Source organism: Piliocolobus tephrosceles, chromosome 16 (genome assembly GCF_002776525.5).
Source record: "Piliocolobus tephrosceles isolate RC106 chromosome 16, ASM277652v3, whole genome shotgun sequence".
Taxonomy (NCBI): domain Eukaryota; kingdom Metazoa; phylum Chordata; class Mammalia; order Primates; family Cercopithecidae; genus Piliocolobus; species Piliocolobus tephrosceles.
Window position 1 is genome coordinate 37,686,274 of NC_045449.1, and position 25,015 is coordinate 37,711,288.

General features: G+C 40.3%; 1 protein-coding gene and 1 long non-coding RNA gene across 5 annotated transcripts in view; one reads left to right on the top strand and one right to left on the bottom strand.

The window, feature by feature from the left end:
• Positions 1-25,015, top strand: part of LOC111537607 — an 82,009-nt gene that overhangs the window by 34,902 nt on the left and 22,092 nt on the right. For 2 of the 3 annotated variants that reach the window (XR_002730058.3, XR_004228551.1), the window contains exon 5: positions 22,849-24,919. This is a non-coding gene — a long non-coding RNA (uncharacterized LOC111537607). Of the gene's footprint in view, positions 1-22,848; positions 24,920-25,015 lie in introns of those variants that run through there. The other variant, XR_002730057.2, reaches the window with a different exon arrangement.
• ANKFN1 (ankyrin repeat and fibronectin type III domain containing 1) overlaps positions 1-25,015 on the bottom strand; it is a 374,035-nt gene that overhangs the window by 19,227 nt on the left and 329,793 nt on the right. Inside the window, exons 17-19 of one of the 2 annotated variants that reach the window (XM_026456748.1) lie at positions 23,098-23,248; positions 21,393-21,561; positions 11,522-11,688 (exon numbers count right to left, since the gene is read on the bottom strand). In XM_026456748.1, coding sequence (XP_026312533.1) covers positions 11,522-11,688; positions 21,393-21,561; positions 23,098-23,248 — 487 coding nt within the window. Of the gene's footprint in view, positions 1-11,521; positions 11,689-21,270; positions 21,562-23,097; positions 23,249-25,015 lie in introns of those variants that run through there. The other variant, XM_023204555.1, reaches the window with a different exon arrangement.

Genomic DNA, 25,015 nt, shown 5'->3' on the forward strand with positions numbered 1-25,015 from the left:
TTCTCCACATCCTCTCCAACACCTGTTGTTTCCTGATTTTTTAATGATTGCCATTCTAACTGTTGTGAGATGGTATCTCATTGTGGTTTTGATTTGCATTTCTCTGATGGCCAGTGATGATGAGCATTTTTTCATGTGTCTGTTGGCTGTATGAATGTCTTCTTTTGAGAAATGTCTGTTCATATCCTTTCCCCACTTTTTGATGGGGTTGTTTGTTTTTTTCTTGTATATTTGTTTGAGTTCTTTGTAGATTCTGGATATTAGCCCTTTGTCAGATGAGTAGATTGCAAAAATTTTCTCCCATTCTGTAGGTTGCCTGTTCACTCTGATGGTAGTTTCTTTTGCTGTGCAGAAGCTCTTTAGTTTAATGAGATCCCATTTGTCAATTTTGGCTTTTGCTGCCGTTGCTTTTGGTGTTTTAGACATGAAGTCCTTGCCCATGCCTATGTCCTGAATGGTACTACCTAGATTTTCTTCTAGGGTTTTTATGGTATTAGGTCTAACATTTAAGTCTCTAATCCATCTTGAATTAATCTTCGTATAAGGAGTAAGGAAAGGATCCAGTTTCAGCTTTCTACTTATGGCTAGCCAATTTTCCCAGCACCATTTATTAAATAGGGAATCCTTTCCCCATTTCTTGTTTTTCTCAGGTTTGTCAAATATCAGATGGTTGTAGATGTGTGGCATTATTTCTGAAGGCTCCGTTCTGTTCCATTGGTCTATATCTCTGTTTTGGTACCAGTACCATGCTGTTTTGGTTACTGTAGCCTTGTAGTATAGTTTGAAGTCAGGTAGCGTGATGCCTCCGGCTTTGTCCTTTTGACTTAGGATTGTCTTGGCAATGCGGGCTCTTTTTTGGTTCCATATGAACTTTAAAGCAGTTTTTTCCAATTCTGTGAAGAAAGTCATTGGTAGCTTGATGGGGATGGCATTGAATCTATAAATAACCTTGGGCAGTATAGCCATTTTCACGATATTGATTCTTCCTATCCATGAGCATGGTATGTTCTTCCATTTGTTTGTGTCCTCTTTGATTTCACTGAGCAGTGGTTTGTAGTTCTCCTTGAAGAGGTCTTTTACATCCCTTGTAAGTTGGATTCCTAGGTATTTTATTCTCTTTGAAGCAATTGTGAATGGAAGTTCATTCCTGATTTGGCTCTCTGCTTGTCTGTTACTGGTGTATAAGAATGCTTGTGATTTTTGCACATTAATTTTGTATCCTGAGACTTTGCTGAAGTTGCTTATCAGCTTAAGAAGATTTTGGGCTGAGACGATGGGGTTTTCTAAATACACAATCATGTCATCTGCAAACAGGGACAATTTGACTTCCTCTTTTCCTAACTGAATACCCTTGATTTCTTTCTCTTGCCTGATTGCCCTAGCCAGAACTTCCAACACTATGTTGAATAGGAGTGGTGAGAGAGGGCATCCCTGTCTTGTGCCAGTTTTCAAAGGGAACTTTTCCAGTTTTTGCCCATTCAGTATGATATTAGCTGTGGGTTTGTCATAAATAGCTCTTATTATTTTGAGATACGTTCCATCAATACCGAATTTGTTGAGCGTTTTTAGCATGAAGGGCTGTTGAATTTTGTCAAAAGCCTTTTCTGCATCTATTGAGATAATCATGTGGTTCTTGTCTTTGGTTCTGTTTATATGCTGGATTACATTTATTGATTTGCGAATGTTGAACCAGGCTTGCATCCCAGGGATGAAGCCCACTTGATCATGGTGGATAAGCTTTTTGATGTGCTGCTGAATCCGGTTTGCCAGTATTTTATTGAGGATTTTTGCATCGATGTTCATCAGGGAGATTGGTCTAAAATTCTCTTTTTTTGTTGTGTCTCTGCCAGGCTTTGGTATCAGGATGATGTTGGCCTCATAAAATGAGTTAGGGAGGATTCCCTCTTTTTCTATTGATTGGAATAGTTTCAGAAGGAATGGTACCAGCTCCTCCTTGTACCTCTGGTAGAATTCGCTGTGAATCCATCTGGTCCTGGGCTTTTTTTGGTGGGTAGGCTATTAATTGTTGCCTCAATTTCAGAGGCTGCTATTGGTCTATTCAGGGATTCAACTTCTTCCTGGTTTAGTCTTGGAAGAGTATACGTGTCCAGGAAATTATCCATTTCTTCTAGATTTTCTAGTTGATTTGTGTAGAGGTGTTTATAGTATTCTCTGATGGTAGTTTGTATTTCTGTGGGGTCGGTGGTGATATCCCCTTTATCATTTTTTATTGCGTCTATTTGATTCCTCTCTCTTTTCTTCTTTATTAGCCTTGCTAGCGGTCTGTCAATTTTGTTGATCTTTTCAAAAAACCAACTCCTGGATTCATTGATTTTTTGGAGGGTTTTTTGTGTCTCTATCTCCTTCAGTTCTGCTCTGATCTTAGTTATTTCTTGCCTTCTGCTAGCTTTTGAATGTGTTTGCTCTTGCCTCTCTAGTTCTTTTAATTGTGATGTTAAAGTGTCAATTTTAGATCTTTCCTGCTTTCTCTTGTGGGCACTTAGTGCTATAAATTTCCCTCTACACACTGCTTTAAATGTGTCCCAGAGATTCTGGTATGTTGTATCTTTGTTCTCATTGGTTTCAAAGAACATCTTTATTTCTGCTTTCATTTCGTTATGTACCCAGTAGTCATTCAGGAGCAGGTTGTTCAGTTTCCATGTAGTTGAGCGGTTTTGATTGAGTTTCTTAGTCCTGAGTTCTAGTTTGATTGCACTGTGGTCAGAGAGACAGTTTGTTATAATTTCTGTTCTTTTACATTTGCTAAGGAGTGCTTTACTTCCAATTATGTGGTCAATTTTGGAATAAGTGTGATGTGGTGCTGAGAAGAATGTATATTCTGTTGACTTGGGGTGGAGAGTTCTATAGATGTCTATTAGGTCCTCTTGGTGCAGAGATGAGTTCAATTCCTGGATATCCTTGTTAACTTTCTGTCTTGTTGATCTGTCTAATGTTGACAGTGGAGTGTTGAAGTCTCCCATTATTATTGTATGGGAGTCTAAGTCTCTTTGTAAGTCTCTAAGGACTTGCTTTATGAATCTGGGTGCTCCTGTATTGGGTGCATATATATTTAGGATAGTTAGCTCTTCCTGTTGAATTGATCCCTTTACCATTATGTAATGGCCTTCTTTGTCTCTTTTGATCTTTGATGGTTTAAAGTCTGTTTTATCAGAGACTAGGATTGCAACCCCGGCTTTTTTTTGTTCTCCATTTGCTTGGTAGATCTTCCTCCATCCCTTTATTTTGAGCCTATGTATGTCTCTGCATGCGAGATGGGTCTCCTGAAGACAGCAGACTGATGGGTCTTGGCTCTTTATCCAGTTTGCCAGTCTGTGTCTTTTAATTGGAGCATTTAGTCCATTTACATTTAAGGTTAATATTGTTATGTGTGAACTTGATCCTGCCATTATGATATTAACTGGTTAGTTTGCTCATTAGTTGATGCAGTTTCTTCCTAGCCTCCATGGTCTTTACATTTTGGCATGTTTTTGCAATGGCTGGTACCGGTTGTTCCTTTCCATGTTTAAGGCTTCCTTCAGGGTCTCTTGTAAGGCAGGCCTGGTGGTGACAAAATCTCTAAGCATTTGCTTATCTGTAAAGAATTTTATTTCTCCGTCACTTATGAAACTTAGTTTGGCTGGATATGAAATTCTGGGTTTAAAATTCTTTTCTTTAAGAACGTTAAATATTGGCCCCCACTCTCTTCTGGCTTGTAGAGTTTCTGCCGAGAGATCTGCTGTCAGTCTGATGGGCTTCCCTTTGTGGGTAACCTGACCTTTCTCTCTGGCTGCCCTTACGATTTTTTCCTTCATTTCAACTTTGGTGAATCTGGCAATTATGTGTCTTGGAGTTGCTCTTCTGGAGGAGTATCTTTGTGGCGTTCTCTGTATTTCCTGAATTTGAATGTTGGCCTGGCCTGCTAGGTTGGGGAAGTTCTCCTGGATGATATCCTGTAGAGTGTTTTCCAATTTGGTTCCATTTTCCCCCTCACTTTCAGGCACCCCAATCAGACGTAGATTTGGTCTTTTGACATAATCCCATACTTCTTGCAGGCTTTGTTCATTTCTTTTTCTTCTTTTTTCTTTTGGTTTCTCTTCTCGCTTCATTTCATTCATTTGATCCTCCATCGCTGATACTCTTTCTTCCAGTTGATCGAGTCGGTTACTGAAGCTTGTGCATTTGTCACGTATTTCTCGTGTCATGGTTTTCATCTCTGTCATTTCGTTTATGACCTTCTCTGCATTAATTAGTCTAGCTGTCAATTCTTCCACTCTTTTTTCAAGATTTTTAGTTTCTTTGTGCTGGGTACGTAATTCCTCCTTTAGCTCTGAGAGGTTTGATGGACTGAAGCCTTCTTCTCTCATCTCGTCAAAATCATTCTCTGACCAGCTTTGATCCGTTGCTGGCGATGGGCTGTGCTCCTTTGCAGGAGGAGATGCGCTCTTATTTTTTGAATTTCCAGCTTTTCTGCCCTGCTTTTTCCCCATCTTTGTGGTTTTATCTGTCTCTGGTCTTTGATGATGGTGACGTACTGATGGGGTTTTGGTATAGGTGTCCTTCCTGTTTGATAGTTTTCCTTCTGACAGTCAGGACCCTCAGCTATAGGTCTGTTGGAGATTGCTTGAGGTCCACTCCAGACCCTGTTTGCCTGGGTATCAGCAGCAGAGGTTGCAGAAGATAGAATATTGCTGAACAGCGAGTGCACCTGTCTGATTCTTGCTTTGGAAGCTTCCTCTCAGGGGTGTACTCCCTGTGAGGTGTGGGGTGTCAGACTGCCCCTAGTGGGGGATGTCTCCCAGTTAGGCTACTCAGGGGTCAGCGTCCCACTTGAGCAGGCAGACTGCCCCTTCTCAGATCTCAACCTCCGTGTTGGGAGATCCACTGCTCTCTTCAAAGCCGTCAGACAGAGTCATTCGCGTCTGGACAGGCCTCTGCTGCTTTAGCTGAGCCCTGTCCCCAGAGGCGGAGTCTACAGAGACAGGCAGGTTTCCTTGAGCTGCTGTGAGCTCCACCCAGTTCGAGCTTCCCAGTGGCTTTATTTACCTACTTAAGCCTCAGCGATGGCGGGCGCCCCTCCCCCAGCCTCGCTGCTGCCTTGCGGTTAGATTGCCGCAGACTGCTGTGTTAGCAAGGAAGGAGGCTCCCTGGGCGTGGGACCCTCCCGGCCAGGTGTGGGATATAATCTCCGGTGTGCTGGTGTTACAGTGCAGTATTGGGGTGGGAGTTACCCGATTTTCCAGGTGTTGTGTGTCTCAGTTCCCCTGGCTAGGAAAAGGGACTCCCTTCCCCCTTGCGCTTCCCAGGTGAGGCGATGCCTCGCCCTGCTTCAGCTCTCGCTGGTCGGGCTGCAGCAGCTGACCAGCACCGATTGTCCGGCACTCCCGAGTGAGATGACCCCAGTACCTCAGTTGAAAATGCAGAAATCACCGGTCTTCTGTGTCGCTCATGCTGGGAGATGGAGACTGAAGCTGTTCCTATTCGGCCATCTTGCTCCGCCCCCCCAGAATATCTTAAGAAAGAAATGTAGTCGTAGTTCTTATATGTGAACTAGAAAAGCAAAGCTGTACTGGAATATTTTTGCTAAGTAGAGATTTTTGGACCTATGTTAGTAGAAAATTATTGACTTTATATATTAGACTTACTACATTCTTACATATAGAGTAAGGGCTTCTAAAGTTCGAAACGGCCTAAACAGTTTATTCTTAAATAATTTAAACATCCTTGCATTTCTAGAGTGGTCCATTTTAAGTTGTTCCATTTTGATTTTTGGGTTATCAAAGTCATTTTAATGATATTTTCATTATAAAGTACAATAGTAGTTTCCTTGAAGCCTATTTGCATAAAATTCACTCAGATTTTTGTGACTCTCTACACATAGATGACAAAAATTTTCCAGATCTTGATAGACATGGGCCATGAGCTTTTTTGTTATTCCATCTCAAGGAGGGGCTGTTGGTTAGACGTATTTTTTTCTTATGACCCTGGAATTTGTGGTAGGCTTTCTATTTAAGTTCACTCAATTACTTGGGCAAGCCAACTTCTTTGGGCCCATTTACTCAACTCTAAGAAGAGGTAATTAGTCTACATGATGTCCAAGGTCCCTTCCAGCTCTGAAACTTTAGGATTTTTGAGGAACATTTGGAAATTTGGTATTAACTAACTTCCAGATAGAAGGTGTTCATTATATGAGTCATGCAAGGTTAATCTCTCTCTCTGATTGTTGAAGTTTTAAAACTAAAACACTGCCCAGTGTTATATTTTACTTTCAAAATTTCTTCATAGGTCTTTAATCTGTACTTGAAACCTACTCATTAAGAATATCCACAAACCTGGTCCTCCCAACAAACACAGAGTAGGTCTGAAGTTGTGACATTCAGTCCGCCAAGTTGAGTGAAAAGCTAGCTAGAGTGAACTAGTGAATGGAAGGGTATGGTCTACAGCCATTTTCCCTTGCTTTCTAGTTCTTGTCAGTCCTGTGGTGACAAGACTCAGCAGAGTATTCAGGGCCAGTGATGAAAGCATGATATTGAGCTTCAGGCTTTTTTAGCTTGGTCAGTTGTGCAGGAAGTTCAGCAGTAGGCAGGCCCATGAGGAGGCACTAAGCCGTTTTGAAGGGAGAAATCTAAAGTCTGGGGATAAAGCCAAAGTGGGAATCCCAGATGAGACTCAGATGAATTTTCCCAATGAGATTGTTGTTCTCTCAGCTGGCTTTTACTGGCCCTACCTCATGCAGCATAAACTTGTTGAAAGTTATTTTAAAGGCACCGCATGACTGTGGAGAGCTTTTAGAATGCCCGACAAGGACAGGGATTGTGTTTTGGTATTTTTTGCTTTCAGCTTTGCAGAGTAGGTATGCACTCAAAAAATGACTGTTTAGTGAATGAATGAATGATCTAATTCTTTAGATCTCTACCCGCAAAGAGAGTTATTATATGGATTAAGATAATGTAGACGAGTGAACATAAAAAATGTTCAGTTTTTATAATGACAATCATGATTACTGTAGTGGGCTGAATATGGAATCCCCCTTAATACATCCATATCCTAATCTGCAGAACCTATGAATATTATTTGATATGATACAAAATAATTACTTTATATGGCGAAAGATATGATTAAGTGAAGGATTTTGAGAGGAGGCGTTTATCCTGGATTTTCTATGCGAATCCTAATTCTAACAACAAATGTCCTCATAAGGACATTTTTGTAAGAGTGAGGCAGAGGGAGATTTGTCAGACATAAGAGAAGGAGGCAATGTGACTACAGAAAGAGAGATTGAACTGATGTGGCCAGAAGTCAAAGAATGCCAACAGCCATCAGAAACTGAAGAGACAGAGACTAGATTCTCCTCTAGAGCCTCCAGAGGGAGTGTGGCCTTGCCAACATTTTAATTTCAAACTTCTGGTCTCCAGAGCTGTGAGGGAATACATTTCTGTTATTTTAAGCCACCCAGTTTATGGGAATTTGTTACAGCAACCCTAGGAGGCTAATATAATTATTAGTAAATAATCTACCTGCTCTCTTTGGATAAGATTGTTTCAGCTTTATTGCTGAGGATGAATAGAGGGATTTAGTGTAGAATTTTTTTTAGAAGTATGTAGAAACAATATTTACTTCGTAATTTTTCTCAGTGATGTGAAGAGGTCTTAGCTGAAGAAAAACTTAAAAAACCATATGGGTATAGGGAGGTCTGTGGATTGAGTTTAATGAGACTTAGCTAATTGCTCCAAAAGAAGGCCAATTTTCACCCATTTTACCTTATACTGTTGATCTAAAAGTAACTGACAACATAATCCCCCTGATTTTAAGGTCCAAATTCACCTTCTAAAGACTTGCTGACACATTTTAAAAAAGAAAGACCATGAATTCCCTAGGTCTGTTGATTAAAAATTGTGTCCATTTCTCACCCTGCCCCTTAAAAATTTCAGTTTTCATCTCGTAAATTATATTCCTTTCTCTGTACTCAGGCAAGATAATATTTTTATTAAAATGTAAAGGTGATTGGTTTTCTCACAGCACAGCTACAAGGTGCTCGAGGGGATGATAGATTGGCTATATTTAATGAGCTGTGTTTCTATTACAGCTTAGGAGCATTTGAAGCATTACAGTATATAAATTATAGCCTAATTGCCCTTTAGGCTTTAGCAGCTCAAAATATGCCAAGCTCCAGGTCTTCACACTTTGACATTTCTGCTGCATGTGCTGTCTATAAAGCCTGTATGCCTTATCTATGATTTTCTACACCTCCCCTGGTCTAGCCCTCCCTCTTTCTGGCTGCACTCCTTGGCTTCTTTTCCTAACTGTATTTACATAGACTCCCTTGCTCTTTACAATGTTTGGTTTGTGTAGTGACTTCAACACTGTCTTAGATCTGGAATCATACAAATGCTCTCATGACTGGCGGTCGCCTCTGCAGGTTATGGTGTGTGGTGGGCTAAGCTGTGAATACCAATGGGTGAGTGGCTACAGCTGGCTTTCATTTTGACAGAGAAAGAAACAGAAAGAGAGGGGGAGAGAGAGAGAGAGAGAGAGAGAGAGAGAGACCAAGACCACAAAGTCAACATAAAGGGAGAGATGATATTGAATTGTCTCCACTCAGTGAAATTATTCATGTTGGGAGAAGCAAGGAAGCAAAGTGGTTCACTGAAGGCTATGAGTATAGGGAAATGGTCTTGTTTCACCCCGACCAAGAAGTTATGTTTTGAACCCTTTGAGAATTGGCTTTTATCCAAGTCTGCGTGTACCTGGCTGACTAGAAGGGAAGTATGTAGAGAGGCTCTCAAGTTACCTGCTTTGGGAGACCAGAGCAGGCTAGAACTTTGAAGAATTCCCAGCCTGGCCTGCCTTTATCCAACCCACTTACTGGTGTGATATAAAAGAAAGAGAAAAAGGCAGTGAAGCCCTACACTACATGAAAAAGAAAGGAGCAGGGGTAGTAGTCAGGGAGTAGGAATGAGGCCAGGGAACTCTGGGAGGAGTTGGAGAACACAACGGACTGAAGAAAGTCAGCCTTCTTGTTGGAGGAACATACTGGATTCAGGGAGGCATAAGTGGCATAAGGCAGAAACAGAACCTAAGGCATGGGTAGAGAAGTGTTCCTCTAAAAATATCTCTGGTTGTTAAGTCATAAAACGTTAGAGCCAACTAGACCCACAGAAGTCATCTAGTCCAGTTCTTTCATTTTACATATGAGGAAATTGAGGCCCCAGAGATCAAATGAATTGTCCAATACTCTAGAGTTTATCAGAAGATTTGGGACTAAAAATGTATGCTCCTTGATTTCTTTTTATTTTTTGTTTGTATTTAATAGAGATGGATGCTTACTGTGTTGCCCACGCTGGTCTTGAACTTCTGGGCTCAAGAGATCCTCCCGTCTCAGCCTCCCAGCCTCCTCTGGGACCAACTTCTGATCTGTTGTTATTCTTACTATGCTCCACTATCCCTTATATGGAGTTCAAAAATAAGCCAGTCTTTCATATTCTCCTCATGCTGCACTCTCTTCCTTTTCCCTCCCCTTGCCCACCATCTGTGTTCCATTTTTACTAGAAATGAAATCAATGAAGTAAATGTTTTGAATGTTTAAATTCTACATTCTCAGGCCAATGGAGAAAGTAACTTCTTGAAAGTTATTTCTCTATTCTGAGAGGTCACCTAAGATATCTCATTCACAGGATGAGGAAAGTAGGATAAACCTAAAGATTTGTCTGCTCTCCACTTTGCAAGTAAATTACAATATTTTCTTCCTGAGTGTTTCAAACACCTCGAATCTCACATATTCACATTTCAAAGAATTTCTCCTTCTTGTGAATGAATGAATGAATGAATGAATATAGTGTGCCAGGCATTTTGCCTAGTGTTTTATATGTATCATCTCATTGAATTACTCAGTAACATTATGAGGTAGCCTATTCTTATCATCCCTATTTTACAGATGAGGAGATTGGGACTGTTGGGACTACAAGAGATTTCTTTGCCCAAAGTTCACAGCATTCGTTCATCTTAAGTCCTCATTACATCTTGTCTGGATAGCTATAATAACTTCTTATCTGGTTTCCCTGCCTTTAGTCTTGTCCTCAAATCCTTATTTGGTGAGCATGACCAGAGTAAATGCTTACAATAAACAACCAGTATGGCTGTACCACTGTATACGGAAAGAGTATCCTTCCCGTATACATAGATTCAAGAGTATGCTCGAATCTATCCTAAACAGAATTGTGAGAGCCTGTAACTTAACTTTCTTCAAAACTTTGGGTAGCTCCCTATTGCCTACAGAATAAAATACAGATTTCTTAATCATGGCTTTTAATAAAGCCCTTGTGATCTGCTATCATTGCTATCTTTCATTCTTGCCTGATTTCTACCTCTCATCACTCAATTTATGTCCCAACCAATAGCTTGACTACTTATCATTCCCCAAATACTATTTTTCTGCTCTGTCTGCCTTATCTGTTTATATTTTCTCTTTGAATGCTCTACATTCTATTTCACCTTACTGTAATCTAACCTTATCCTTGTAGGCCAGGCTAGATATCAATTACATCCTTCACGGGAATGTTTCTGATACAAGGGAAAGTAAATTTTTACTTCCTTGTGTTGACACAGAGCTTATTTGTTTCTTTGTTTTGTTTTGGTATATCTTTTTTTGGCACCTAGCACATTTTACAAATTATATTTACACACATTTCTTATCTACCCTGATGGATTTTAAACTCCTTAAGATCAGAGACCATGTCTAATTCAACTTTATATCTTGCATACAGTGCCTGACATCTGGTTGTTTAATAAAGGTTTATCAAATTGAACTGAATATGTATTATAGTGATATTTATCATGGGGCTATTGCTATTCTACTCATTTGGTGAACTGAGTAACTGATGGACAGAAAGATTGACAGGTTTGGCTAAGGGATTCAGAGGCAATTTCAGGCCAGATCCAAATTCTCTTGACTACTAGTCAGTACCCCTTTCACAAGACCGTAAGGTGTTACTATAGGCTTTACCAGACAAGACCATGGGAAGGGGAACACATTTTCTGATCTTAACAGACACATATTAAAGTGTCAATTCCATGAGAAAGAAGCCCAAAACATGAGGAATTTTAGTTCTAATTGGATCTGGGTTAACATAAACTGGTAGGTCATTTTATTTTCTTTTTCTCTGAGATATTGAGTTAATTAATACAATTTTTCTTTCTATTAGAATTGTCAATGGGCTACAAGGTAAGAATAATATTCTAGTTACTGCTTCTGGGGGGTGATTTTTCTCTCCTGTATGGAAAGCTACCACTACCTACCATGGTGACTGATAACAGTTCTTCGTAATATTGTGATTTATCTGTAACTTTTTCTTAAGACTCTGTTTGAAAACTTATCTCCCTGAGCTCCACATTTTAACCAACTCAATAGGCTACTTAGACACCGTGTTCTTTGAATCAGCCTGGCTGCTGTCCTTTCCCATGCTTGGCTGTCGCCTTTTCCACCCTGCCTCTTCTCCCTTTTACCCCAGAAGAAACACACAATTACCTGAATGAAATCTAAAACTTGCTGGTGTCTTTGTTTGGCAGCTGCAACCTCGCTGTCCGAGATCGCTTCCCTGAGGGACTGTTGGGTATTCAGAGAATCCAGTTCCACAACAGCAGAAAGGCGGCAATACAGACTAATAAATTTCTCTCTGTAGCTGCAAAAATGAACTGGAAAATGGACAAGCAAAATAAAACATGTTAAGATCCGGTATCAAAATAGAGAAATTCATACCTCAGAGAAAACAAGTTGAATGAAAACATGATTTATTAATCCTATCAGTGGAAAATATTAAGCCATAAATAAATTATAAATGTGCTCTTAAGGGGCCAGTTGTCTGGCTTTAGTCAGACAGTATTCCCTTTTAAGGTTTACCAACTCCTAGTAGGGTATGGGGAAGTGGGGTTGGCTAAAGCTGCAGTTATGTGGACGTTTCCCTAAAGTTGGGGCTGAGTGTGTGTGTGTGTGTGTGTGCGCGTGCACACACACATATATACACACACATGCTGGGAAAATAAGCTTGCTTATCACTTTAAAGAAAAAAAAGCCAAGTAGCAATTTGAAACCTAGTTTTGGGTTTCACATCTGATTTCCAGTACATATCTTGCCTACTCCTTTCCAAGGCCAGAACCCCCAGAAGACAGAAGACATCCTTTTCTCAGGGTGTCTTTGGTCTGACTGCAAAACTTCCCCAAGGGCCTATTATGATAGGCTTTGATCCTCTTCTGCCTCTCCCCTTCTTGGCCCCTCTGGATGGATGATAAGAGCTGTTGCTGCCTGGACAGACCATTTTTTGCTTTCAGCAGACTTGGTTTTCTTCTCTCAACAGATAATGGGACAGAGACCACAGGAAAGAGTCCAGCCTTCATCTCTGTCATTTCCTTTTTTCAGGAGGAACAGAGCAGTGTAGGATTGAGCCTGGTGTAAGCAGCTTGAGATGATCAGATTTCCTGTACTTCTCTGACCAGCTCTGATTATATACCGTAACTTCGGATTCTAGTAGGATGAGGAAAGCACCCTGTTTCAGACTATCATAGTACTGATTTCTTCCTGGGCATTGATGAATTTGGAGACTCATTCTTCAAGAACCTCTTTTACTCTGTTTACCTCTGACCTGTACCAGTGTGTTCCATGCTTTGGAAATAGGGCTGTTACAACTCACAAGTCTGTTGAAACATTTTTATTCTGGCTCCTTTAGCGAGGAATTCTAGGAAGAATATCTAATTACGGGTAGTAATTACAGGTAGTAATTAGATGTTGATTCCTGAGACCCAGATCTGGCCATTTAGGGAAGCTAAAACCACAGTACCTCAAAATGGGGCATTGGTCATCTCTACACCTCAATGAGGAAGCCCTACTTTTCTGCATATTGAGAGAGATTTCTGTGCACCCTACAATTCCCATGTTACCACTGCCTACTACTTCCTTGCTTTTTTTTTCTCTGTGGATAAATCTTAGGTGAATGCCAGGGTAGTGTGCTCTGTCTTTCCGCCCATGGAAGTAGAAGAGAAGAATGGGGTGAGGGTGTGAGTAGTCCATCCTTACTCTAGCTATGCCTCACTTCAAGGAGGTGTTTCTCAACTTGGGAGGCCTCTGTCTTGGGCTCGATTTTTCTCTGTGGTGTCAGATCCTTCCTTCCCATTTTCTCTGCTCTGTTTAGCACTTTGTTTGCCTGACACAGAGAACTGATTTCATATGCCCTCTCAGTAAATGACAAGCTATGGAGCTTCTCCCAAATGATCTAATTCTCATACTATTTCCCTGCTTAAAGACTTCTACAGAGCTCCCTCTGGACCTGAGGATAAAAATCCAAACATCTCCCCATAAGGAAAGCTCCCTGCGACCTAGGATTTGAGTATATTTTCAGTCACACCTTCCCTCATGATGCTGCCTTCCAGCCCTAGTCCCTCATCAGTCCTAAGCTTTGGTCAAGCTGAACTTACTACGAGTCCCTTTATACTTCCATGCTTTTAAACATGCCTTTTCCTCCTCCTCACATACCTTTCTTTACTAATACCTCCAGGTCAACTTGTGATACTTGAAGATTCACGGTAAGTGTTTTCTCCTCAGCCAGATGTCAGGTTTTCACTGACATCTCCCTGCCAGGTGGAACTAGTTTCTCCCTCTTTTGTGCTCCTAGATCACTTGTTTCAAAACATTTCATGACACTGTCCTACTACATTGTACTTCTCTGTTTACTTGACTGCCTTGGCATTAGATTGTGATTTCTTTGAGGACAAGAACTATGCCTCCTATTAATTTTTATGTCATTGAAACCTGGAACATTGTAGCTTGTCAATTAAGGTTTATTGACCAAATGAGTAAATGAATAAATGCATGAACGGATCTTTGAGCTTTCGCCCGAAGGCTCCTCTTTTCTCCATTGTCTTTCCTTTACTGTGGGCTTGATTTTCCTGTTTGGAAGGGTGTTTCAGGTCTATGATATTTCCTGGCAGCTCCACAGGAAGGAATCACCACGACTTTTTAGCTTACTCTTGACCCTGGTAGCTCCCTGAATGTGTCTTTATGACTTTCAAGGAGGGATTATGTCCTGTTAGCACTTGACAGATGTCCTCTCTTGGCTGGAAAGTGATGAGAGTGAAGTGTCTCACACCCTGCCTTTCTAAACCAAGTAGTAAAAAAAAAAAAAAAAAAAAAAAAAAAATTGGCTTTTTTCCCCTTTCCAAAATATGACTGGAAAAATAGGGAGAGGCACTGAATAACTTCTTTAAAAGAAACACTATCAGTCTGATCTGAATTCTTACAAGCTAGGGTGTTCACAGCTTTCTCTTGTTGTGTCTCCGTGGTGGGAGCCTTGGATCAGTGGGTGGTCTCACAGCACCCACACCGTCCATGCCATGCACCACAAGTGAGTTATGAGGAGGTTTCAACCATAACGCTTCAGTTTCCCCACTCTTGTGGTTTTTTTTTTTTTTTTTTAATCCAGACCCTTTAATGTTACTTTAACAAATGTTACTTTAACATAGTCTTTTGTGGTTTAGCAATGATACATTTGGTAGCCATAACTGAGGCAAGAAAGATAGACTGGAAGCTTCTAATTTTTAAAAATGTGAATCTCATGCATTTTATGGATAAAATGGTATAAGGCTACAATAATGTCATTAGCTGAACCACATGATTTGTTAGTAATTCACAGACTAAGACGAATTTTCTGCGGTATTTTTCTCCTTCTTTTTTCTACATGAGATAGTGGCAGACTAAAATAAGGTTGGCATCAACACTAGGAGTATAGTATAGTGGAAAGTACGTGGGCTTAGCTATCTGACAGACCTGGGTTTGAACCATACTTCTGCCACTCACCACCTGTGTGACAGTGGGCAGGTGACTTCTGGGAGTCTCAGTTTTCTCATATCTAAGACAGGGATTATAATGCCTACCTAGGATTAAGTAATACAATGTATATAAAGTGCCCAGCATAGCATATGGCACATACCTGATATAAAATAAATGTTTGTCCCTCCACCACACATTTTCACCACCCGTAAAGAATGAGGCATTTAGTGGTAGTGATTAGAATATTAAAACAGGACTGGGATTAAAATATTCTTCCTAAGGATATCGAACTCACTAAAATCCTAATCAGTCTGGGCCATGTGGCTGAGTTTGGAAGCCATGGAGTCAACGAGATGACCTCCTGGGGTCAGTTTAGTTCAATGAGTCTTTGTCAAGGTGTCAGAAAGAACTGGGGCACAAGGTGCACCTCTAAAGATTCCTAGTAGTGAATGAGTTGACAGGTGGAATAAATCATGTAAAATGGGTATTAGGAATGAAGGTTGACACTATGCCATTTCTTGCAAGCCTGTGGCCTGAATTCCATTAGGCTCACTGCTTGGATATTCCGTAGGTTCCTTGAAACTCATCATTTGTCATACTGACCTCATCATCATTCCCCTGCCCCAAACCTATTTCTCCTTCCTATGGCCCATTTCGGTAGATGGTAACATTATCCGTCTCGGCACTCTTATTCAGACTCTCTGGCTCCTTCATCTTGCTCTTCAGCCACATCAAATCAATCACAAAGTTCCATCATTTTAACTCCTAAATTCCTCATCTCTCTGCTCTCTCTTCCATACCCCCACTAAGGCTGCCTTGGTTTGGGCTCATGGACCCATGAGATATGACCAGGTGGATCTATGAGGTAGTCTCTTAATTTCTTAATTGTCTCATCATATCCAATGTCAGCCTGATTTGTTTTTTACTCTCTTGCAATCAGTCCTTCATGAGCTGTCAAAATCTAATAAGACCACACCATCCCTTTTCTTAAAATCTTTTCTTTGCTTCCTTTTACCTATGGGATAAAGTTGTACCCCCTTAGTGTTACATAAGTAGTCATGTATGATTTTGATCTTTTAAACTTTTAGCTTCATCCTCTGTCACTCTTCCTCAGATGCCTTAAGCATCCATCACAGTGAGCTACTAAGAGTGTACTTCATCAAGCTGCAGGTCTCTGAGCTTTTGTACATACTGTTCCTTCTGCTCAAAATGATTTTCCTTTTCTGCCTGCCTTTTCTTTCCCATTCTGAATGTCTGTTTATCCTTCAAGATACAGCTCAAGTATTATCTCTGTAAGGAAGAATTAGATGTCTTTCCTTTGAAACTCAACAGCCTGCCTCGTATAGCACTGCTTTCGTTTTATGAAGACTATCGGTAGGGATACCTACATCCTCTAATGGATTTTGAGCTTGTGATGGGCAGATGGTGCCTTATTAATGTCTGTGTGGTTCAGTCCCAGCACAGCACCTGGCATATAGCAGAAGCTCCGTAAATGTTTGTTGAACGAAGGATGTAGCCAAGCACAAGCCGAGCATGAAATATATAATATCAGGCCTCAAACTATTTTTTAAAAATTCCCTAGTTTTTTTTTTTTTTTGTCTTTCTAGTCCAATTGGTGTAAATCATAAAGCCAAGGAAATCAACAAAAACCAACTTTCCTTGTTATAGGCCTGCTGTCAGTTGTGAGCACCCACAAGGTCAGGGCAGGGTGACCTCCTCTGTGCAGGCTAGGCAAGTCCTCAAGAGGCCACATCACCTGATAGAGTTTCTAATGGCTCATGATGTTGCTTTTCCTTCTGTTCCTGGGATGCTTGTAGGCCCCCAGAGACATGCTTTATTACTGCAAAAGGGTCATATCCTGCTCCCACACAAAGGATGGTAGAGTGTCAACCTTCAGGCTGTGGAAAGAGAAGTGGGTTTTTGGTGAATCTGCTTTGCCCCAGCACAATCTTCCTCATCCAGGTCTCACAACATGCTCCAATAGGACAATTTCTCTTGACCCTGCAAGTAATCCTATGAAGGAATAGCCTGTGGGTTTGCTACAGTCTAGTCCTTATTCTAGGAGACAGAGAACTGAGCTCCTTTATCATTTTGTTTTTGCTAGATCTACGCAGTGCTGGAATAGGCAGAGATGCAGTTTCCATAGCTGGTTAGAAAGTTATTTATGATTCACTTAGGCCACTGGCAGGAACAAGGTCAGTTTGCCAAATCTCAAATTATTTCATGGGGACAGGGATGACTTATACAAGTCAAACTGAAATATAGTGCAACCCTTTATTCTATTAAAATTTACATATTCCCATAATTCACACCTTTTTAAGTTTCATTAGAATTCCCATGTGGTTATTAAAATTTTCTGAGTTCTGACTGAATTTCCAAAAACATTTTCTCCTTTCTCAGAATGCTTAATGTATCTCTTGACCCTTTACTGTGTAACTACCTATGAATGGAATTTCCTAGTTATAGAAAAAACAATGCTTAGCATCCTTCTTAGAGAGGCTTAGGTCCACTGTAGCAGGCCCTTGGAAGTTCCCATATAAGGTGTCATTAAATGCTTAGTGGCCAGATGCCTAATGGAGGAAGTAGTTATGATAAACTTCCTCTTGGAAAGCACTGATTGCTTGGGGATAAGATGGAGTTTGTCATGATTCTTACTGAGACCAAGGCCCAGAAATGTTTTTGAAATTGTTGCTGGTGGTGCTCAAGTACAATAATTATTGTATTAGAGCATGTATTAATTTTCTGCTACTGGCAACATTTCCTCTGGTCCCTAAAAAAAGACTAATAGAATTGTTTATGCCAATGGAACTGAGCCCAACCAAGTGGTCTTTTCTGGAAACTTACATGGTCCTCATTAATCAGTTGGATGACCAATGACATGGCAACAAGGGAGGACTAAGAAGGTGAGAAAGTATGCCTTACTCTAGGAAAAACTATCTTAAAGTCAGGCTTTGATCTATGGCCTATTTTTCATAGATGGAAGATAGTATCTGATGCTCTCATATTGCTTCTAGCAATGTGAAGAGGTAAAACAGGTAAAAAGGACAGGCACAGTTGAATTTGGCTGAATTCCTGTGTTAACCACATCTCTAGTTTTGTATTTATGTATTAATCTCTTTGTCATAGGCAATGCTACTTAAATTGAGGTCCATGGATTGGCAGCTTTAGTATTACCTGAGAATTTACTAGAAATGTAAATTTTCCAGCCTCCTGCTGGGCCTGACTCAGCATCTCTGGTGTTGGGCTCCAAGAATTTGTATTTTAACAAACTCTCCAAGTGATTCTTATGCAGGTTAAAATTTGAGAAGCACTGTTCTAGGGCTATCATATCCCAAAGTATATGTTCTACAGATTATTAATAGGTCCCATGCAAAACATTGCTCTAATCATGGTCAAATGAATTTGGAAAATGCTGGGTTAAACAAAGTTGAGCTTTAAAAAATGTTTTTAAAATTTTTTATTTTTTAGGGGGATGACCACTGGATTTTACAGAGCTTTTCATATGTTACTCTGCTGCTCAAAATCTTTCATTGGATTTCCAACATACTTAAAGTAAAATCTAAATTCCTTATCATGGCCTGTGAGGCCCTGCATGGTCTAGCTCCCATGACTCTCTGACCTCATCTCTTATCTTTGTTGTTTTTGCTTACTACACTCCAGATATGCTGATCTCTTAGCCAAGCACACTCTTACTCTAAGGCCTTTGCACTTACTGTTCTCATTGACTGGAAATATTAGGTCTCTGCTCAAATGTTTCTTCTTCAGAGAAGCCTTCCCAGATCACCCAGCTGTATAAAGTGCAGCTTACTTCACTTGAGTCCCTTACCCAGATTTATTTTTCTTCATGACCTTCACTTCTCTGATATTTACAATATTATGGTTTATTGATTGGTTTGTTATTTATCTCTTCCACTAGAATGTAAGCTCTATGAGAAGTTTTTTCATTGTTGATTCTTCAGTGCCTGGAATAGTGCCTGGCACATAGTAGATTACTCAATGAATATTTATTGATGAATGAATGAAAAACTGAATGAAGAAAAGAAATGGATGCTAACAGACTTCACCAAATTATAGAATGGAGAATAACAACAGTGGGACAAAGGGTGGCTACTCAAGAAGAGTGTGTGAGCCTCACAGGAACAGACTAGAGAGGATAGTTGCATGGCTTGAACCTTCAGGGCCTTAGGAGTCACATGTACTCTGATGATTGATACCAAGTTGTAGACTGTTCCTACCAAAGCCATTAAGCCATGGGGAAATGAATTTCATGTATTTTTGCCTGTAATCATGGAATAACAATGACTGTTTAACACAGAATGGAATCCTGGTTAGCTCTCCAATGAAATGTTTTCTTTAATTCTTTTCTCTGTCAATTATATATCCCTGGGAAATCATTCATTTTCATGGCTTCAGCTGTTATTAATAGACACTGGACAGATTTCTGTGTTTAGTATCCAATTCCTCTCCTGCATTTCTACTGCCAGTGAAACATGTCCACTTGGATGTTGACTTAGCACCTTCAGTCTCAACATATTCAAAGCTAAAAGCATCACTTCCTTCAGCAGACTATTTTTCCCCTCTGATTTCCTTACTTCTGAAAAAGGCGGCAATAGCCTCATAGTCATTGAAGCTGAAAACAATGAGATTATTCTCTAGACTTCTCTTCTCATATAAATAGTTACCTACTTTTGGGCAACTTTTTTTTTCTTTTTTAAATATCTGTATTTCTTTCTTTCTTTTTTTTCTTCTGTTTTTGGTTCCTACCCTAACACTGGATGAATAAAATAATCTTTGAAGTTTTTGACCCATGCTTCCCATCTATCATAAACAGATTCCTCAGCCTGATGCTGGAGCTACTGCCCAGTATGGCCCTACCTTGTCTGTACAGATTTATGTCCCACCTTTTCCTCACATTTCTCTGATCTAGCCAAACTGGACCACTTGTTCTCTTCCCAATTCTTTCTGAAATCTTCTGTTTTCATGTTTTTGCTCATTCTACTCGCCCCAAAAGAAAGCTTTTCTTTTTATTTATGTTTATTAACATCCTGTTTGTTCTTCAACACCCCATATCAGATATCCTCCCCTCCATGAAGGTTTTCTCATATCTTCTTTGAGAAAATGTGCTTGCTTTCTTTCAATATTAACACTTCCAATTTCTGGCATATCCTTCCTTGTTTTATAATAATTTGTATTCTTATTTTACTCCTGCCACCATACGAAAGCCCCTTGAGGAAAGAACGTTTGTCTTACTCACCTCTAAATCTCCACAGTGGGCACCCAATAGACACTTATGGTAATACCCTACCCCAAACAGTGTTGTTATATTACAGACTAAAAATGCTTTTTGGCTGAGGAACTCATTAAATGGTCACATTCACATCTAGGCCTCTTGGGAGCGGTATGGCCAATGTGATTAATTGTGTGACACAGAAAAGGTGTAGAAAGGTTAAGCAATTGCCAGTGTCATACAATAGGGAAACTAGGACTCTCAAGTCCCAGGCTACAAGTCTGATTTGAGCTTCTTGTAAGAATACTCCCTCCTCTAGAAAGTAACAATTGCTGTTCATCAGCTTTTGGGCATCTGAAGTGCTTGGAGCAAGGGAAACTCAGAGGCTTAAGCAAATCATCCTTGAGGGATAAATTCAGACGCAGATGCCCAGGGCTCAAATGAGACATTAGGCAGTGGCCTTGTCTGCTTCTAAATCTGGTGACTGGGGAGCAATCCAAAGAGGGTCTGCCTCCATTCCACCCACCCACTCACTCACCCTCCTGCAAATTGTACATTTCATTTGAACTGACCGAACTCTTGCTAATTGCCTCTTACTGGCCTGTTTCAAGATGAAGCATGGGAAGGCGACAAAGCCTCCCTATTTACAATCTCAGTGGGCAGCAGGGGTCTCTGCAAAAGTAGAGAAACTGGAGCCCACGCTATTCATTTTTGAAAGTCAGGACAGGATCTTCCACCATTCAGAACCCCACATTAAAATCACAATATTGCATCCTGGGAGACCCTGTCCATTTCTCAAATGGTCTGTCAGAAATTTAGAGTCTATTTAATAAGTCAGTGCTACTTAAAATTATAGGCTTTTTTCCCCTCCAAAGTGATACACACTCTACATTTTAATTTCATTATTATTTTTTTTCTCTGGTTGGGGGTGTGGGGAGGGTGAGAGAAAAAGGGAGGAAAGGAGAGAGAAAGGAAGTGGGGAGAGAGAGGGAAGGGGGGGGGGGAGAGAGAGAGAGAGAAGGGGCAGTGCTTTTCATGAAAACATCGGTTTTTATATTTATGTTTTAAGAAAGCAGAAGGGAGGCAAGAAGTCCAGCCTGATAACTGAACTTTCTGTTTAGAATTCCTTCTTCTCCATTGGGCCTTTGCTAGGTTTCAATAATTATTGCTCAGGCACATAGTCTTGGAGCTTTGCTTTTTCTCAGACTTGTACACAGTTCTAGGAAGGGTTGTTGCCAAAGCCATCATGTGATTTATTGACCCTCCACTGGGACAAGGGGGAACAGATATAACTTTGTGATTTTATTATAAGGAGGCTGGGTTAATATTTCTAGGTGAAACAAGCTACTATACCAAGTTCAAACATCTGAAGAGGGAGGTTAAGAAACCCTGAGTGTGGGGTGTAAGGATTATTCTGTCCTGGGGCTGTACAGACGTCGTCTGAGGCAGGGAGCAGGAGAAGAAAGGACACATTGTGACCCATTTCCAACACCTCCTGTGTGTAGAGGCGGAAGTTCCTTGCCTGCAGAGGGACACGCGCGGAGGAAAAATAGGAGAGTTACAACATGGCACTTACATAAACAACACCAAACTGGCATAAAACATCTAACAAAATTACACAACTTCAAGCTTGGAATTTTTATACAACATAAATATTAGGGTTCAGCCCATTTAATAATGCTATATAAAATCAAGATTTAAGGCAGTAATGTTCCACATAAACTCTGAAAACAACATTTATGCTTCTTATAAAAGCAGAAAATGATTGCATTCTGTGGGCTTTTCAAAATGATGACTATAATTACATGAAGCAACAAAAATGGATTGAATTAAAAATCCACTCGTTTCAATTTAAGTTGGTTAAGGGGGAAAAACGTAGTTTCTGGCCAAGGACTGAGAAAATTTTACAAGTATCCAAAAAAAAAAAAAAAAAAAAAAAAAGTTGTATGCACTCTTAGGCAGTTAGGCAGCCTTCTCCCAACATGTATATGTAGCCCAAGAGTCACCAATGAAATACGAGCTGCTTCAAACCTGCTAAGTCCAAGAAACCCTTTAATAGTATCTACTGTCACAAGTGGAGCTCTTACTTTTTTTTTCTCCTAGTGAACACACAGCCACCCTTAGAATAATCCAGTTGCTTCCCTATTGTCTTTATGGCATCTTGTGCAATTTAGTCTTGATTAGCGTTGGCTGCTTTAGACTTAAAATCAAAAGAGCACCCCAATGGAAGGACATTCTTAGAACTCTAATTTATCCTTCTGCTTCCATGGGTTAGAGGCCAATTCATGGTTCTCTCTTGTATTTAAAAAGAGCCAATCACTCCTATAATGGTCTCCCAGTTAACAGGCTAAACTTGGTTCATTGTGTGTGTGTGTGTGTGTGTGTTTTGGGGAGGAAGGCAGGATTGATGAACATAGTCCCCCCCACCCAAAACAATTCAATAATGCTACCTCATGTTAACCTATTGGGCAGAGCCTAACAAAGTTTTACTATCCTCCTTTATGCCAACAGTTTTTCTTGAAGTTGCTTATTAGTGGAGGTTAGATTTGTATATTTTGATTTAGATATGACAATAAGTTTGACAGAAAATTCTCTAGGAAAAAATAGCATGGCATATCCTTGGGACATTGCTGTAGATTATACCACCATCATCCTTCTATTCTTAGAGAAATCATTTGTACATGTGAGTACACCTTTAATTATTCGTATGTTCTCTTTGCTTTATGCTATCTTGAAGCCTTGAAGCTGAGCCTGGTTGTCTTTCAAGGTAGACTAGTCATTGATTTTTTTTTTTTTTTTTTCCGACCAGACCATAGTACAGTGGGGTCCAGAAAACGTGGAAGAGGTCCAATGCAGAGGAGCTGGAGGAAAAGAGCAGAACTGCAGCCTGTGTCTACCTGTGGGCATCCATTCAAAACGTGCATGGACATGCAAAGTGGTGTTTAAGTAAAGGAAAATTCACACACACACACACACACACACACACACCCCACTTAATGTTACAATGCAGTTTCCATGAGCCATAAAAAAAGAAGATAAAAATGGTAAAGTCTAGTACCTGGTGTAGAGGTATATTGATCTGCTGAAGGAGAGCTTTCACTGCCATCTGGAGCTCGTAGAAGAACAATTGCATGGGGCACTCAGAAGTATGATCCACACTTTCCATAGATTCAGAGCCAGAAAGTTTTTGGATCCATTCCCATTCCTCTCTGTATGTTGAGTCAAGTTAAAATTAGAAATACAACAAAAGTTCAGAACACGGCTCAGAACTTTCTTGGTGTATGTGTCCAGAACCTGGATAACCAATACTCGGTGGTTAAAACTCAGTGTAATTCATGAAATTTGAACATTTTGCCACCCAAATGGAGCTTAAAATGATCTCTTTCTAATTTCAGCTTAGTTCACCTATTAAACCACATATACCTCAGAACAGCAGGCCTAATTTGTATGAATCAGTTTTCGAGATTGGGGTTCTCAAATATTTTGTAATAATTTCCTGACTGTCCTCATTTTTCTTTCTCTGCAGATCCCCTGTAAATTCTAAGATCCTACATTTTACCACAGGGGCATCTGCTGGCTAATTCTGCAGTTTAGTAACCACAGGACTCTGGTCCAACTCAGGCAACAAACCACTTGGCACATTTCAACCCTGGCCTGTTGTAATCATGGAGGATATTTTGGTTTTTCTCCCCTTCCAAAAGTTTGAGGAGAATCACAAACAGGAACACCAGACAATTCCAATAAAAGGAACCAAGGGACGCATATCACTGCTTCTATCCTCCTTACAAACCAGTCATCTGTGTCTTTATTCTGCATGCTCTATAATCCTTCCTAATGAACTTTTCCAAATGTCACACAGAAGGGAAGGGAAAAGAATGGCAGTGGGAGGAAAGCACATCTGGTTCGCCCCTAAAGACTTGCTCTTCAAAAGGAGCTTGAAAAGATCAAGGTAAATGCCTCTTGGGCAACATTGTTTCCACAGGTCTTTTAGCACAAGTCTCTAAACACATTCAGTTGGCCCAGTTTCTCATTCGAACTCTGCAGGGAGCAGCAGTAGGCTCTCAGGAGCAGGCTAGAGAGGAAAGGAAAGCCCTCCTCTCAGGGGATGGAAAGAGAGGAGGTGCTGACATATGTTCCCACCCTAGTGAAAACTCTCCGAGGCTTTCCCCAAAGGGCTCTACCAGCCTGGGCTCCAATCTGTGGGTCAGAAAACCAAATTGATTGTGGCATGAGCTTTTCATCAAAAACCACTCTCTTTTAACTAACTACCCTCTTAGAAAAGTTTCTGTTTTCAAGATATCTGTTTCATTTCAAGTCTCACACTGGACAAGACTATGGAAAATTTACCCTTTGTCCCAGTAAGAAAAAAAAAAAAAACCTCAAAATTAAATCCTACTTCAATCTGGGCATACTGTTGGCTTCACTCTTTGAGAACCTGCTTGGGAACTATTTTTTTTTCTCCCATCACTGATACGGAACAAAATGAGAGTTTTGTGACTAGCACATGCACTCATAAAACCTAAAGGACAACAAGGCTAAAATAAGGTTTGTAATCAAGTTAGAAAATAAATTACTGGTAGGACTATCGTGAAACACCTACCACTAATCAGTTTCTGCTAGAAGGATGAAGGAGATGGAACTGACAGAGAAAAGGCTACTGGAATCTTTTGTACAAACAAAATCTGGATCCTTGGCAAAGGAAAATTCATTGGTATAACCACTAGGAGATGGAGTCCAAGCCTTTAAGACACAAATCTAGAAAATGGATGAGTGTAATTATTACTAAGTCAACCCACAAATGAACCATGTAACCTTTTGGGAAGGACTGAGGCGATAATGAATGTTGATTGTGGCAGTGACCACCAGATGGCAGACTTAAAATCCAGGTGTAGTTGGTAAGTGAAAGGAGAGAATATGGTAGTGAGTTCTCTCCTCCTCCTCCTCCTCCTCCTCCTCCTCCTCCTCCTCCTCCTCCT